The following is a 12927-nucleotide window of genomic DNA, read 5'->3' on the forward strand; positions in this document are numbered from 1 at the left end:
AAGAAGCGTGTATATTTATATCGCGCATTTAGGATCGGAAGGCGTCAAGAATAGTCAGCGCAAGGAGACTATCTGTATTTCCTGAAAGTATCGTTCTTTGTATTAATAGTATGTCGAAAACAGTTTATTTTGATTATGTGAGGAAAATCGCGGAGGAGATAGGCGACGAACGTTTAACTTGTATTTTCTCTGAGACTGGAAGATTTGTTTCTTCATAATATCACACCTACATGTGTATCAGGTTTTCAATCATTTTTTTTGCGACGTAAACATTCGGTTGGTCGGTTTACTTATGAAGTTTAAAAAAAATGCATACCGTGCTAGCTCCCATTTCGACAGTCATTTAAGTGACTTATTGATTATATTTAGATAACCGGTGCCATCCACTTAATTTATTTTAACACAAATGTAGGGACTTCCCGCGTTAGAAACTGCCACAGGCAACTTAACGGTAGCGAGTCTTAGAATAGCGTGCACACAGAAATAACGTCGTTTATATTTGCACATCCAAAACTTTTTTTTTTTTTTTTGCGTACGCTGTTGTACTTTTTGCCATTGTCTAAAATTCGCAATATTTGACGCGAAAAAAAAAAAAGAAGAAAAAAGCCGTTTGCACCACAGTTATTTGAGTCTAGGATTGTCGATGTCGAATAGAGGTTTACTTTTGGTAGCTAGCGACGTCGAAATTTGCAAACCGAATGTGTTCAAACCAATAAATATTCGTTCATACAGGTCCGTGAAGTGGTGCCTAGCGCTAGAATTCAGCCAAACTATCCGAGGTATTTCTCCTACGGCGCCCTTTAATTTTATTTGGCCAATTTTACGGAAGACAGAAATGCCAGATTTAATTTGACGGGCCTGTCACTCATATCTTGAGTAAGCAAATGTTCATATAAAAATAATTTATTTCCTAGGGCCAATATTGCGAAATGCTGCTTATGAGTACCTTTAACACGGTTCATATTCAAGGAATTATGAACCGTGTTACCCCCCATTCACGCTGGAAGCGGATCCGCGTTCGCGAAGCGGTTGCGAACGCGGTTGTATAAAGATCCAGTGCAATTGCACGCGCATTTCATGTCATCAAATGCGCGTGCAATTGTACTGAATCCTTATACAACCGCGTTCGCAACCGCTTTGCGAGCGCGGATCCGCTTCCAGTGTGTATGAGCCCTTAGTCGGCCTGTCAAAACATGCTCGATTACTGAATAAAAAATTTAAAAAAGAGGCCGAGACGACACTATTTGTTTGTATAAATTATCTGCGTCATTACACGATACGATTTTAGTCTGCGAAGTTCACTAAAGGTTGAATGCCCACAAAAACCAAACAGTGAGTAGTAAACTCGCGAGTTCATCTGTTCTGGCCGATTTAGCACATTGCTAATCAAGCTGTCAATGTGATTCTTTACATTCCTGTGTTAATCTCTTCAATACTTTGTTTTTCTGTAAACTGGTGCCATCGGGCACGGCCGTAGACGATGTTAATCTTCCCTGTACATCAGTCGGACGTTTCGCAACCAATTGTAATCAGACACATCAAAGGAGTTCGTAAAAAAAAGCCCACAATTTAGGCTAAAATGCACCTCCTAGTCCTCTAGATGGGTCAGTACCACTTTTCATTGGTTGTGTGCTACAAGGGGAATATTTGTATCATAAAAATTAGCAAAAACAACGTAAAACAGCAACATAGCCGCGTCCACGTTGAAACCGAAACCAACTAAATTAAAGCAACCTAATGGCGCCGAGTGCGTCAGCGCCCTCTATCCGCCGGTGAGGCAACTACTAAAATGAAAAGGTCTATACATCATGAACCAATACCAACTCACCGAATTTTCTCTCCCTTCTGCGTGGCCAAAGCACAAGGGAATACAATTAACACGTGCTGGAGGCAGCGCATGCGAAAGATAATAATTCTGCATTACGCATATTATGTTTAGACAGTCTGAAGTAATACGCCTGTCAGACAACGGTCCAAAGCTTCTCTTCATTAACTATCCTTTCCGCTAAGGGATATTCTGATAAAAGAGCTGCTGTCAGACCGTAGGCAAAATGCTATTTATCACCGATATAGATTCCTTTGGGCCTGGTCACACGAAGATAAAACAAACACTAAAATATATTATTCTAAAATTTTATAATCGTGTAAAACATTACAAGTTAATGCTTCTGTTACGAAAATTTTCAGAAACGTAAATAATTCAAATAATAATGAAAGGTAACGTTCGCGAGAAGCTCGTGTGTCATGGCCAGACACTGACAAGCGCGAAAGTGTTCTAAATTTACAGTGCACTGAATTACTGCCTGCTGACTGAAACCTATAAAGCATTGACTAGTAGTATCTTCCCGTAGTTAAAATATGAAAATTACTTATATCCGGGTTTAATGCTTTATACCAGCCTTAGCAGAAAGAGCAGTGAGCTCGCCGGCGAGTTGTTGAATAGCGGCCGAGACGCAGTGGGAGGAGTAAGAAGGTACAGAAGATCTCTGGCACAGTTTAGGTTCTAATTATCAACGAAAGCCCTTTTCAAGGGTACAGTACCGTCAGGCAACGCCTCAAAAGAAAAATATTGAGGTGAGTCTTTCAAAGTTTTAACTCCAAGAAGCCAAAATGATGCGCCAGCTAGCGCCTATACTCTCGAAAGTGTTTTGTTTGTACTAAAGGACGCTAGCTAGCTTCTTTCTCGAAAAAGGTGAATTAGGGGAAGGAGCACTTGCGGTGACGTGTGGCACGAACTCCTTCTCCTTTTAGGAGATTGCCCTTTTCACAGGAGTATTAGACTGCTTCAATGGGCGACTTGTCTCTCAGCTGTAAATAAGAAATTTAGCCGGTGCAGTACAACCGCACAGTACTGATGCATGATCGCACGCCGACGATTATCCAGATCGAAGCAGGCAGGGGTGGGTTGCGAAGGAGACACATTGCGATGCTTGCTCAAGACATATACAAACACGCGATCGCTCGTTGCTGCTATCCGCCTCCAGAACCGGAAGGAAGGTGGAGGGTGGAATCTTTTTTTTTTTCCGAAGTAAAACAGAGTGCCGGGGCCCTAATGTACACGGCGGTCCTACGCGGGACCTGTGCATCGCCACCTGCTGCAATCGGTCAGCGGTACGGAGCTGACCAATCGCAGCAGGCAGCGATGCCCCGGTCTCTCAGTCTCGTCCTGTATACGACCTGGATGCGCATCGTATCGGCGTGCGGTTGTGTATCGCTACTGCGTGGTGCACGTTAAAGACCCCAGGCTAGCGGTTGTACTGCACTGGCTAGATTACAGCTGTGAGACTCGTCGCCCGTTGAGGCAGCACAAGTTTTAGGCTGTATAAACATACACACAACCCAATTTTTCTCGCCATGTAAATTATAGTCCCAGATGTCACTTATTTGCAGATCAAGTTTTTTTCAAAGAGTGAGAAAGAGATAGAGATAGAAGGTGTTGAATCAACACAGCTGGACATTAACAGAACACTGTGTAATTCGTGTTTTCCCTTTTTTTCTTTTCTTTTTTTCCATGCAAGTCTATTGCGTTTGGTAAAGGCACAAAAAGGTACGTTTTCCCCTTTTCCCGCCAACAACAATTACAAAAAGAAAGGTTACTACTTATACTTATTAGGTACTCCAGCCGGGCAGCCGATGCTAGGAGATGATGGGTGCGACCAATCAGACAGCTTCAAAAGTGCCTCATCATGGTGTTCCTCGTGTTTCTGTATACGAGTTATATCGTCGCTTAACCAATCATAAACAAAAAAGGCCTAGTGACTCGCGCTTTTTTTTTTTTTTTTTTTTTTTTGTAGCGTCGGCTGCGTCACGGATGAAACGGAGTATAATAATAGCGTGAAGTGTGTCACGCGGAAACGCACCGTGGTACGTTTTCCGCGTATACGATTATGGGAAAAACGAGTGGAGCGAATAACGAAACGGAATTTCGACGCAGGTTCCTGAGCCGGGTGGTCCTCTACTTTCAAACCGTCACTTCACAGAACATCAAATCCATTCCCAAATACGACGTGAGTATTTACCACCCTGCGTCGCGAAAGCTATCTCTGCTACGTGCAAAGAAAACACTTAATCGAAGTCTTTTTCCGAAAATTTTGTTAGCATTCGAAAATTTGTTTAAGCAAGAGCAATCCAGCAATCTTATGAAAGATACCGACATAGATCAACAAGGGCAAGATTTTTTCGACAGTTTTTTGCGTTGACACGATTACCTTATATTACTTTTTTAATGTCAGAGCTTTGCCAGTTTAGCATATTTTTGACTACGCACCTGGCAATAACAATTACACTCTTCATCATACTAAATGGTGTATTGCATTTATTGTAAAGCCGGGGTCACGCTGCTTATACATCATACAAAAGACAGTCTGGAAACACGAGTCACCGCGAGATCCGTGCTTCGAATGCCGCATGGCAATGAGTTCAAGGAGGAAACTTGTCAAGCGGCATTCGAAACACGGATATTCCGGTGACTCGTGTTTGCAGACTGTCTTTTGTGTGATGGGTATGAGCATTGTGACTCCGGCTTAACCTTTTCCGCTTACTCTCGCCCCCGACCACCATGTAGGCACATTCGGTATGGGCGACGAAAAAATAGAGAGTTTTAGTAGATCGTTCCGATACCTCCGATAGCCCCGATAACGATACTATGCATGCACAAGGGAGGCGGTGGCGGAGTATCGGGTATCGTTATCGAAGTTCATGGGAACGATCTACTAAAACTCTCTAATGTCAGAACGTTTCAACCTGCAAACAGTAAACAAATAGAGGGGAGGCAAAACGAGAATGCGTGACGGTTACGTTTAGGTCCTAAATGCCTTCTATTGGCGTGTCGACGGCAAAACAATGTTTTCGCCCATACTGGAAGTGACGACAATTCAAGATGGCGGCGCCCTTGCGAAAAAGGTCTATAGGCTCGTTCGATTTGCCTGCACCTCCTGCGCCGGGGCAGAAAAGTGTAAGGCTTTGCACTTCCGGTCGTATCTCAATACATATACCGGAAGTAGACCGCACTACACTTTTTTGAACCGGTGCAAGAGGTGCAAGTAAATCGAACAAGCCTAGTGTACCAACCGCGAAATATGCCTTAGATGACACGAAAAAGTGCCTTCTTCACATTCATGCACACGATACAAGAACAAATATCTGGCAGCTTGAAACTTTATTTTGATATATTTTTAAGATGCATAGCCATACAGCTGCACAATTCATACTGAGCAGCAGAACAATACTGATTTGGTGTGTGTTTTTAGTGCAAAGCAGTTGCAAGTTCAGTTGCAAGATACGCCTCGTCCTGTGTACTTTTTTCTCGGCCCCTGTGTTTTTTTGTTGTTGTTTTTTTTTTGCGTATTTACCACCATACATAAGTACCAACCAGCCCAACTTGATGTGTTAATACTAATTCATGTCAATTTTACCGTATGTAGCAGAAATTTGCATAATAGACTCGTTAATATTTAAATAAAACTGGGTCTCGTTTTGTTGTTGTTTTCTCCGCTTTTTATGCCAAGGGAAAACTTAAAGGGGCACTGACACCCCAAAGGTCGTATTTATTTTTATTGTCTAAAACGATGCAAGTTGTAGTCATAGACACGCAAAAAAAACCGCATCGCGAAAAAAAATTTTCCCGCGCGCGCGCGCGCCTTTTTATTTTTGGCGTTTGATTTTCCCGCCTTTCGCCTCCTCACTTCTTTTGATCGGTGACGTCAAAAATCAGGAAATTTAGAAGCTTTGTAGGCGACATCTCTATAACATTTAATTACGGCAATCTTAAAACATGTTTTTTAACGCAATTGCAAACGCACTACGGCCCTTCTTTTTGAAATACCAAAAATCGGGAGTTCGTTGTGGTGCCGTCTCCTGGATTTGTATCCTCCAACGGAAAACAGGCGACACCGCTCAAAACCGGACCGCCGCAACGCCGGCGCTCGCTCCTATCCTCCTCGCTTTGGGTCGCCATGGCAACAGCAGGGAGTGGTGACAGGAAAGTGGACTCTCAGGTCTCCTCAATTTTTGACGTCAAGGCACCGGCGCCGATCGCGCGGGAACTTCGAATTCGGCATTTGGAAATTGTTTTTTTACTTCACGAATACTGAATTCCCAAATCTCAAATTTTGAGGGTAATGTCCCGGCATCGTTTTCAATCGTTTCGGATAATAAAAAAAAATATGATTTTGATGTGTCAGTGCCCCTTTAAGAAACGTTTCCTGCACCCCCCCCCCCCCCCCCCCCATTTTTTTTTCGATCTCTTTTATTAATGAAGGTCGGTCTGTCTTTGAGGTGCGGCGACACTCGGTCACGCTGCAGATGAGAAACTTTGCCAGTGCAGTACCACCGATTAACGTGCATCACGCAGTGATGCTCTGCCATAAGCAGGTATAAGATGCTCATCCATATCGAAATGGGCAGCGGTGAGCACTGAAACCCAGAGTCCCTTCATTCTACCAGCGCGAGCTTTCTCTCCACGTGCTCCGAGCTGCTGTGCGCTAACACACCCTGCCAGCGATCCCCCGAAGCCCTCGCCCTCAAACGCCAGCAGAGCGCAAAATACCGAGTTTTAGTAGACCGTGTTTCCCGCTCCGCTAAACCCCTTCGCTACCCGGAACTCTACAGCCAAGGCCATCGACGCGCAGGCGCAGTGGCGGTTTCTTCGTAGCGGAGGGCTAGCGGAGCGGGAAACACGGTCTACTAAAACTCCCTAATGAAGGGGCAGTCGTGGAGCGGAATCACGCTTTCATTTTCGGAAATTTTACGAGGAGGCACGTTCGTACCCCCGCGAACAACACGAACTGAACCACCCGATTCAGCCTTTTTCTAAGGTGTGTGGTCCGCGCAAGGACTGTTATCTCTCATTTTCCCGGAACGTTTGAAGTATGTGGGACGGCTCTTTCAAAAACTGGCAGGTGCATTCCAAAAGAAGCACGAAGGACTGTTTCAGATCATATTGTTCGCGATAGTATATACTTCGGGATTCTAGCTCACTCCCCTGTTGCAAAATGGCTCCTTCCGAGTTTGAAATGTCGTCTCAAGTTTACATGATGACCAACTTGCCTGCACTTGAACTGCATTTTTATTAACCGAACTACCTACGATAAAAAGTACGCCCTGCCACGCCCGCATACCAGTTTTCTTCTTCTCGGCGTCTTGTAAGGAGTTTCCTTCATCGGGGTACAGCAGCTGTGCATGGACGCCGCCATAACTGACCTTCAGTTTTTGTTTCCTCTTATTTCGTTTATTTCACTTCATCATTACCATAGCAGGCCAGGCTATTGCCATATTAGACTCAACTGTGTCCTTTTCTAAAGCATCGGCCTTTGTAGAGGATCGTCAAGTACCGTTTCAGTTGCTCGGCATCTCGGTAAGACAAGAGAAGGTCAGCAATGGCGGCTGTAATTTGGCGCGTGTGTTGCGCCGCCATCTTGATTTGACGTCACTTCCAGTATGGCCGAAAACATTATTTTGCCTTTGCTACGCCAATAGAAGGCATTTAGGATATAGGCGTAACCGTCACACTTTCTCGGTTTGCCTCCCGTCTATTTTTTTACAATTTACAGGTTGAAACGTTTGATTATTTTATCGTCGCCCATACCGGATACGCCTATTAGGTGGCTGGAGACGAGAGTAGGCAAATTCAGCGTCCTATCCACCCATGCATCCAAAGTGGTCCCCAAGTGGCAACAAACGACGTCACAGAAGCCGAAGTTTCATGCGGTCGGATCCTTGCGGTCAGTCGCAGAAATTCCGGCAAAAAGCACGGATGGATGGATGTAACGGGCGGTAGCTCTCGCCACTTGGCACGAGCAGGCGCGAGTGTCCCTGTCGATGCGGTGCCCCAGCGTCTGGCTGCCAAAGCTTCCGTGGACTGCAACGCTGGAAGACGACTGCAGCAGAACAGGCGTCTGCCACATACACCGCAGCTATTGGTACGCCGCCAGGATCGCGACTGGCGACAGCATGACACTTCTGTGACGTCATCAGGTGGAAATCGAGGGATCACTTTTTAGACGCGGTAAACCATATCAACTGGCGCTAGTGTCTATGCGACTTCCGGGAGGCAAATCGAAGCAGACAGCAACCAATCTACTTTTGCTATGCTCCTGTGCATTCCTATGGGAAAACGCGCGTGCATTTTGTCTCTTCGCCGGGAAATAACATAAATAACTTTCGTTATTTCGGTTTATTAATATTGTGAAAGTGTATTTGCATCAGTTGCAGTATTTGTCTTTACCGCTGAACGATGTTAAACTTCGCTATATTTCAGGCCCAAACCTCTGTACAATGGCAGGTATGTATGTAAAAGCGAGCGAGGATTCTAAACAAAAATAACGATCGAAAGGAATATAGAGTGTGTTCGAGGTTCGCCAGCATTCCGTTGGCGCTTATATATGGCCAATATGCCCGTCCTGTCATTATATGATAATGACTCCGTCGTACGCAATTTTACGATCGGTTAAAAAAACATTCGAACGTAAAAAATAACGTACGTGGGCTACAAAAGTGTGTCTTTTTAGTATGTCCTATGTCGGACAGTTTTTATCGGGCACCTGTTCTCTGGCTTATCCGTATTTGCAAAGATTTGGAGCGTGCGGGTGATGATTTGAATCCAAAACAAGCATCTTCCCACATATTCATCAGCAGAAAGAATAATACAGTAGTTATTTATTGCAAATCAGACCATATTACGTGGCTTTCAATTTATTTTGATCGTCTGCATGCACAAAGAGTCACTTATCCAGTGTTACTGCGAAGTTCTTGCCGTCTCTCTTGGTTTTCCACACCGGCAACACTGCGAGGACGCAGTGTTGCCGCTAGCGCGTCTTGTAGCGTCTCACAGCGATCGCGACGCTATCACGCAGCGACGCCAAGATGGCCAAGACGGGCGCGTCTGCCACTTTAGACCAGCACCTCCTAGACAGCTTTAAAGCCTACGCGTTATGTCACATGACGTCACGTCTGGGAGACCGACACGGGTGCTGATCGGATGCGAGTACCGCGTCAGCGTTCGCTTGAAACTATGGTAGGAAACGAGGCCCACGCGAACGCTGACGCGGCACTCGTATCCAGTCAGCGCCCGGACCGTTCCCCCGGACGTGACGTCATGTGACGTAACGCGCAGGCTTTAAAGGGATACTACAACGAAATTTCGGCGCGCATTTTTTGGTCCATATGTGTTCAAAGGAGCAGTATCACATCGAACATACCAATATCTTGTTAAAAAGTCTCGAAAAGGAATTTTAAAACGAATTAAACGATTAGCAAAGAGCACCTGGTGGATGTCGATAACGCTTCGCTTGTAATGCCTGTCTAGGAACCTTGACAGCTAGTGACGGTGAGTGTCTCGCCTCCGGCCACGACGAGAGAAGAGGGGAAGGAGGAACTCCCCTCATCCCGAGAATGCCTTTTGTGTGTCGCCAGCAGTAGCTATTGTCCCCCTACAAGGTTATAGAAGATTAACCCGTCACTCAAAATTCGTACAAAAGCAGCTGCTTCGGTGGCTGGAACGACTAGGCCATCCTGTCGACGTCAGCCTCGCCGCAGCTTTGCTCGCCCCGAGACGACCTACGTCACGATTGCGTTGGCTGTCACGTGGTCTCCGCTGGGCCTTCTCCGAGCGCTTGCCAGAGTGGGCCGTTTATAACGAAAAATACAGCCACCAGGATCAAAATACAAACGTGCGATTGTCATTTACGGATATTGTGGATCATATTCAACCTATTTTTGAACACGACGGGAATATTTCCAATTTCGTTGAAGTATCCCTTTAAAGCTGTCTAGGAGGTGCTGTTTGGACAGACGTATCGAGCTTCAGCGTGTGTATGCCTCTTGGGGCGAGTCGGGGAACGCACTAATGATGACGTCAGGCTCAGGACTTGTCGTTCACATGGTATCGGTGTGGCCGGGAATAAAGCGAAGCGATTGGTTCTCCAGGGGCAGCGAATCATCGGCAGCTTCGGAGGCATCAACGGCATGTACCTGGGCGTCTCCTTCTTCATCCTGTTCCTGATGCTGGAAACGCTCGTCAGGGGGCTGGGACTCATGCGTAGGAGCAAACCAGCACAAAAGTCGGAGCGGGAACCCCCTGCGGCGCCCGAAATGCTGCCGGTGGAAAGCGTCCTCGGACGCGATCCAGCTGCGCGCGGTCGAGTCCCCGGTCGCCTCGACTATTCCCAGGGAGGTCGCCAACCGACCCTCCGGTCGCACATGGTGACGGTGCCGCCACGGGCCCGCATGCAGCAGAGACCCCCCCAGCGCTGACAAGTTGGGCAACGATTTAAACAGAGCCTCTAACATACACTCCCCCTCCCCCTTCTCCCCCCCTACATACCCAGGTCGAGTCCAACACACACCATACTTTTCTTCGAAGAGTACATAAGCCCACGGTGTACCACCCAATAGGTCTGCTTCTCTTGACCAGGTGGCGCTGTAACGCCCACGAGACGCGACCACAAAAAAGGCGCCTCCGCTAGCGGTCGCGAGACGCGACCACTTAATGGTGACGTGAAATGGCGTCCTAGCGTCCCATTGTGCACAATCTCTGGGCACAAACTAGCGTCGGTAAGGGTCCCTCAGCGCCTGTCCGCGGGCACTTACAGAGCGTTTGAAAAAACGCAACGTGACGCACAGCGGAAGCGCGACCTAAAAACATCCGACTTTAATCTCCAGGAGCGCTACTCAAAACTTCAGAGCTACACGCTTATGCCCCCCACTCCCCTTTTCCTTCCTCTCTCCAGATTGAAAAACCTAAATAAACTCATAAAACCAGAAATGACCCGATTTATGGATTAGAACGGCGAGTTGGGCTAGTTGGTTGTACATGCTTGAAGTGAGGCGCCTCATCCTGTCTGCTTCTCTCCTTGTGTCCTCGTTGTTTTGGCGCCTCACTTCAAACCGATTTATGGACTTTTGCGAATCCGGCTGAGAACAATGCTGGCATGACAATAGACGAGTGTATATTGGACAATAAAAACGCTCACTCGTGCCGTCGTTCCTGGCCAAATAAGTCTCTGACCGACACGTGTTGCCACTTATCTGTAAATCTAAAAACGGAAAAAAAAAAAAGGTTTTTGTCTTTCTTATTTCCAGAAATAATTTAACAATCCGCGACAGAGCAAACCGACATCGCCTGAGCTTCCTGACGTCATCTCTAAGGACCAGAAAGTCGCATTGCACTGAGCACCAAACTGGCGGCGCCGTTTACTAGAAGATCGGAAAACGGAATGCCGATACTCCAAGCCAGTGGTTCTCAAATGGGGTACGCGAAGGCATCCTAGGGGTCCGCGAAGCTCTGCTTCCCGATAATAAGAGTTGTCTTTTATTAGATTAAGAATAAGCGTTCCAATTTTCGGGTAAGTTTCTTCGTGTATATTTCAGTAAGAGAAGTCTATTTCACACTAACCTTTAGTTATATCTATTCATTAAATCACTATCATGATTAACCAATAATATTTTCTTCCCCTCACCTCGAACGGGGTCCTCCGTCACTCCGCCGATCCACAGGGGGTCCGCGAAGCATAAGTGGTCGAGAAACACTGCTCTAAGCCTAGCGGATTGGCTTTGCCATAGGTATACCCCAAAGCACCAATAGCGTCGTGCTTGTAGAGTGGGTTTCGCTGGCGTTCCAGAGGTATAATCCGAGCGCCTCACGATTTATTTTCAGATCATGGCGTAGGCGAAAAAACCGAACCCCCTTTTTTTTTTTTTTTTTCGCACCACAAAAATAAATTAGACATCTCGGAGAACTCAGACTCCAACAGAACATAGCCCCAGCCATTTGAGCAAGGTGCCAAAGTTTCAGCACCAACCGTTATCTTATTCAAAAGTTATAAGCGATTTTCGAAAACATTTCATTAGAAAAAGTGCAGCCGGCGAAGCTCTCGAATACATGGAGCCCTGTGGCGCCAAAAACCGAAAGCAAGCAAAAATAAGCCCCAGTTTCCCATTGAAAATTTCGCAAAATCACTTATAACTTTTGAATAAAATGGCGGTTGGTGGTGAAACTTTGGCATCTTGCTCGAACGGCTGAGGCTATGTTCTGAGAGTGTTTCAGCTCTCAGAGATGTGTCATTTATTCTTTTGTAGTGCGAAAAACAGGGTTCGGTTTTCTCGCAGGCGCGCTCGGTATTTCAGTACGCTGCGTTGGCCCAGACTTCTGCAAGAACACCAATCACCGCAATTTTGCTTTTCTTGGAAAAGGCAGGCGAGGGAAAGGTGCGATATGAAGGTTTTACAGTGCCTGACCACTTCGACACACGCGTCAGGTGTTTGAAAAACAGCGCGGTTCCGCTCAAAAAGAAAACAAAAGTTTGAATTCCCACCGCCAAAAATAGATGGCGCTACCAGTCCACCGTAAAGCTAGATAAAGTAGTTCAGTTTGGATAACATGGATAGGATCTCTCTGGTCAGGTTCTGCTTGGGTTTAGATTACAACGAGTAGGATTACATGTTTTCGGAAGGAACCGGAACCGAACTGGATACCTCACATTCGCCTGGATAAAGTGCCGAGTCAGGGGTCCCAATATGCAGTTACTGCAGTTTCGTCATAGTCTAAACCAGGGGTCTTCACACTTATTGGTTAAACGAGCCACGAAACAATATCGGGTTAGAATGTTCATGACTTTGCGGAGGCGTACTGGTCCTAGTCTGGCCCTAGTATACTCGCAGAGACCGCCACTGATTCAGAAGCTTACTTGTTGCGGTGAAGTCGCAAAGATAAAAGGAGACTATTTCTTTTAGTGTTGCTTTCGCAATGCTAGATGGCGTAATTGTGGGATTGAAATGGAAAAACAAATTGGTTTGTGTATGTTTATACAGCCTTAAGTTAATCTGCCTCAACGGGTCACTTGTCTCTCAGCTGTGCGCAGCGGAGAAACTGAATTTGTTCATATGTGACGTGGCACAAAGTTATGTGACGTAATTTTCCCCGCTAAATTT

The 12927-nt window shown here is 46.1% G+C and overlaps 1 protein-coding gene across 1 annotated transcript in view; it reads left to right on the forward strand.

Annotated features, from left to right (window-relative positions):
- LOC8040204 (acid-sensing ion channel 4-B-like) overlaps positions 1-10251 on the forward strand; it is a 35453-nt gene extending 25202 nt beyond the window's left edge. Inside the window, exons 10-12 of the mRNA XM_040220760.1 lie at positions 3519-3547; positions 3935-4007; positions 9925-10251. Coding sequence (XP_040076694.1) covers positions 3519-3547; positions 3935-4007; positions 9925-10251 — 429 coding nt within the window. The remainder of the gene's footprint in view (positions 1-3518; positions 3548-3934; positions 4008-9924) is intronic.
- Positions 10252-12927: the final 2676 nt, after the last annotated feature.

This window comes from Ixodes scapularis, unplaced genomic scaffold (assembly GCF_016920785.2).
Source record: "Ixodes scapularis isolate PalLabHiFi unplaced genomic scaffold, ASM1692078v2 PGA_scaffold7__128_contigs__length_106722199, whole genome shotgun sequence".
NCBI classification, from domain to species: Eukaryota; Metazoa; Arthropoda; class Arachnida; order Ixodida; family Ixodidae; genus Ixodes; species Ixodes scapularis.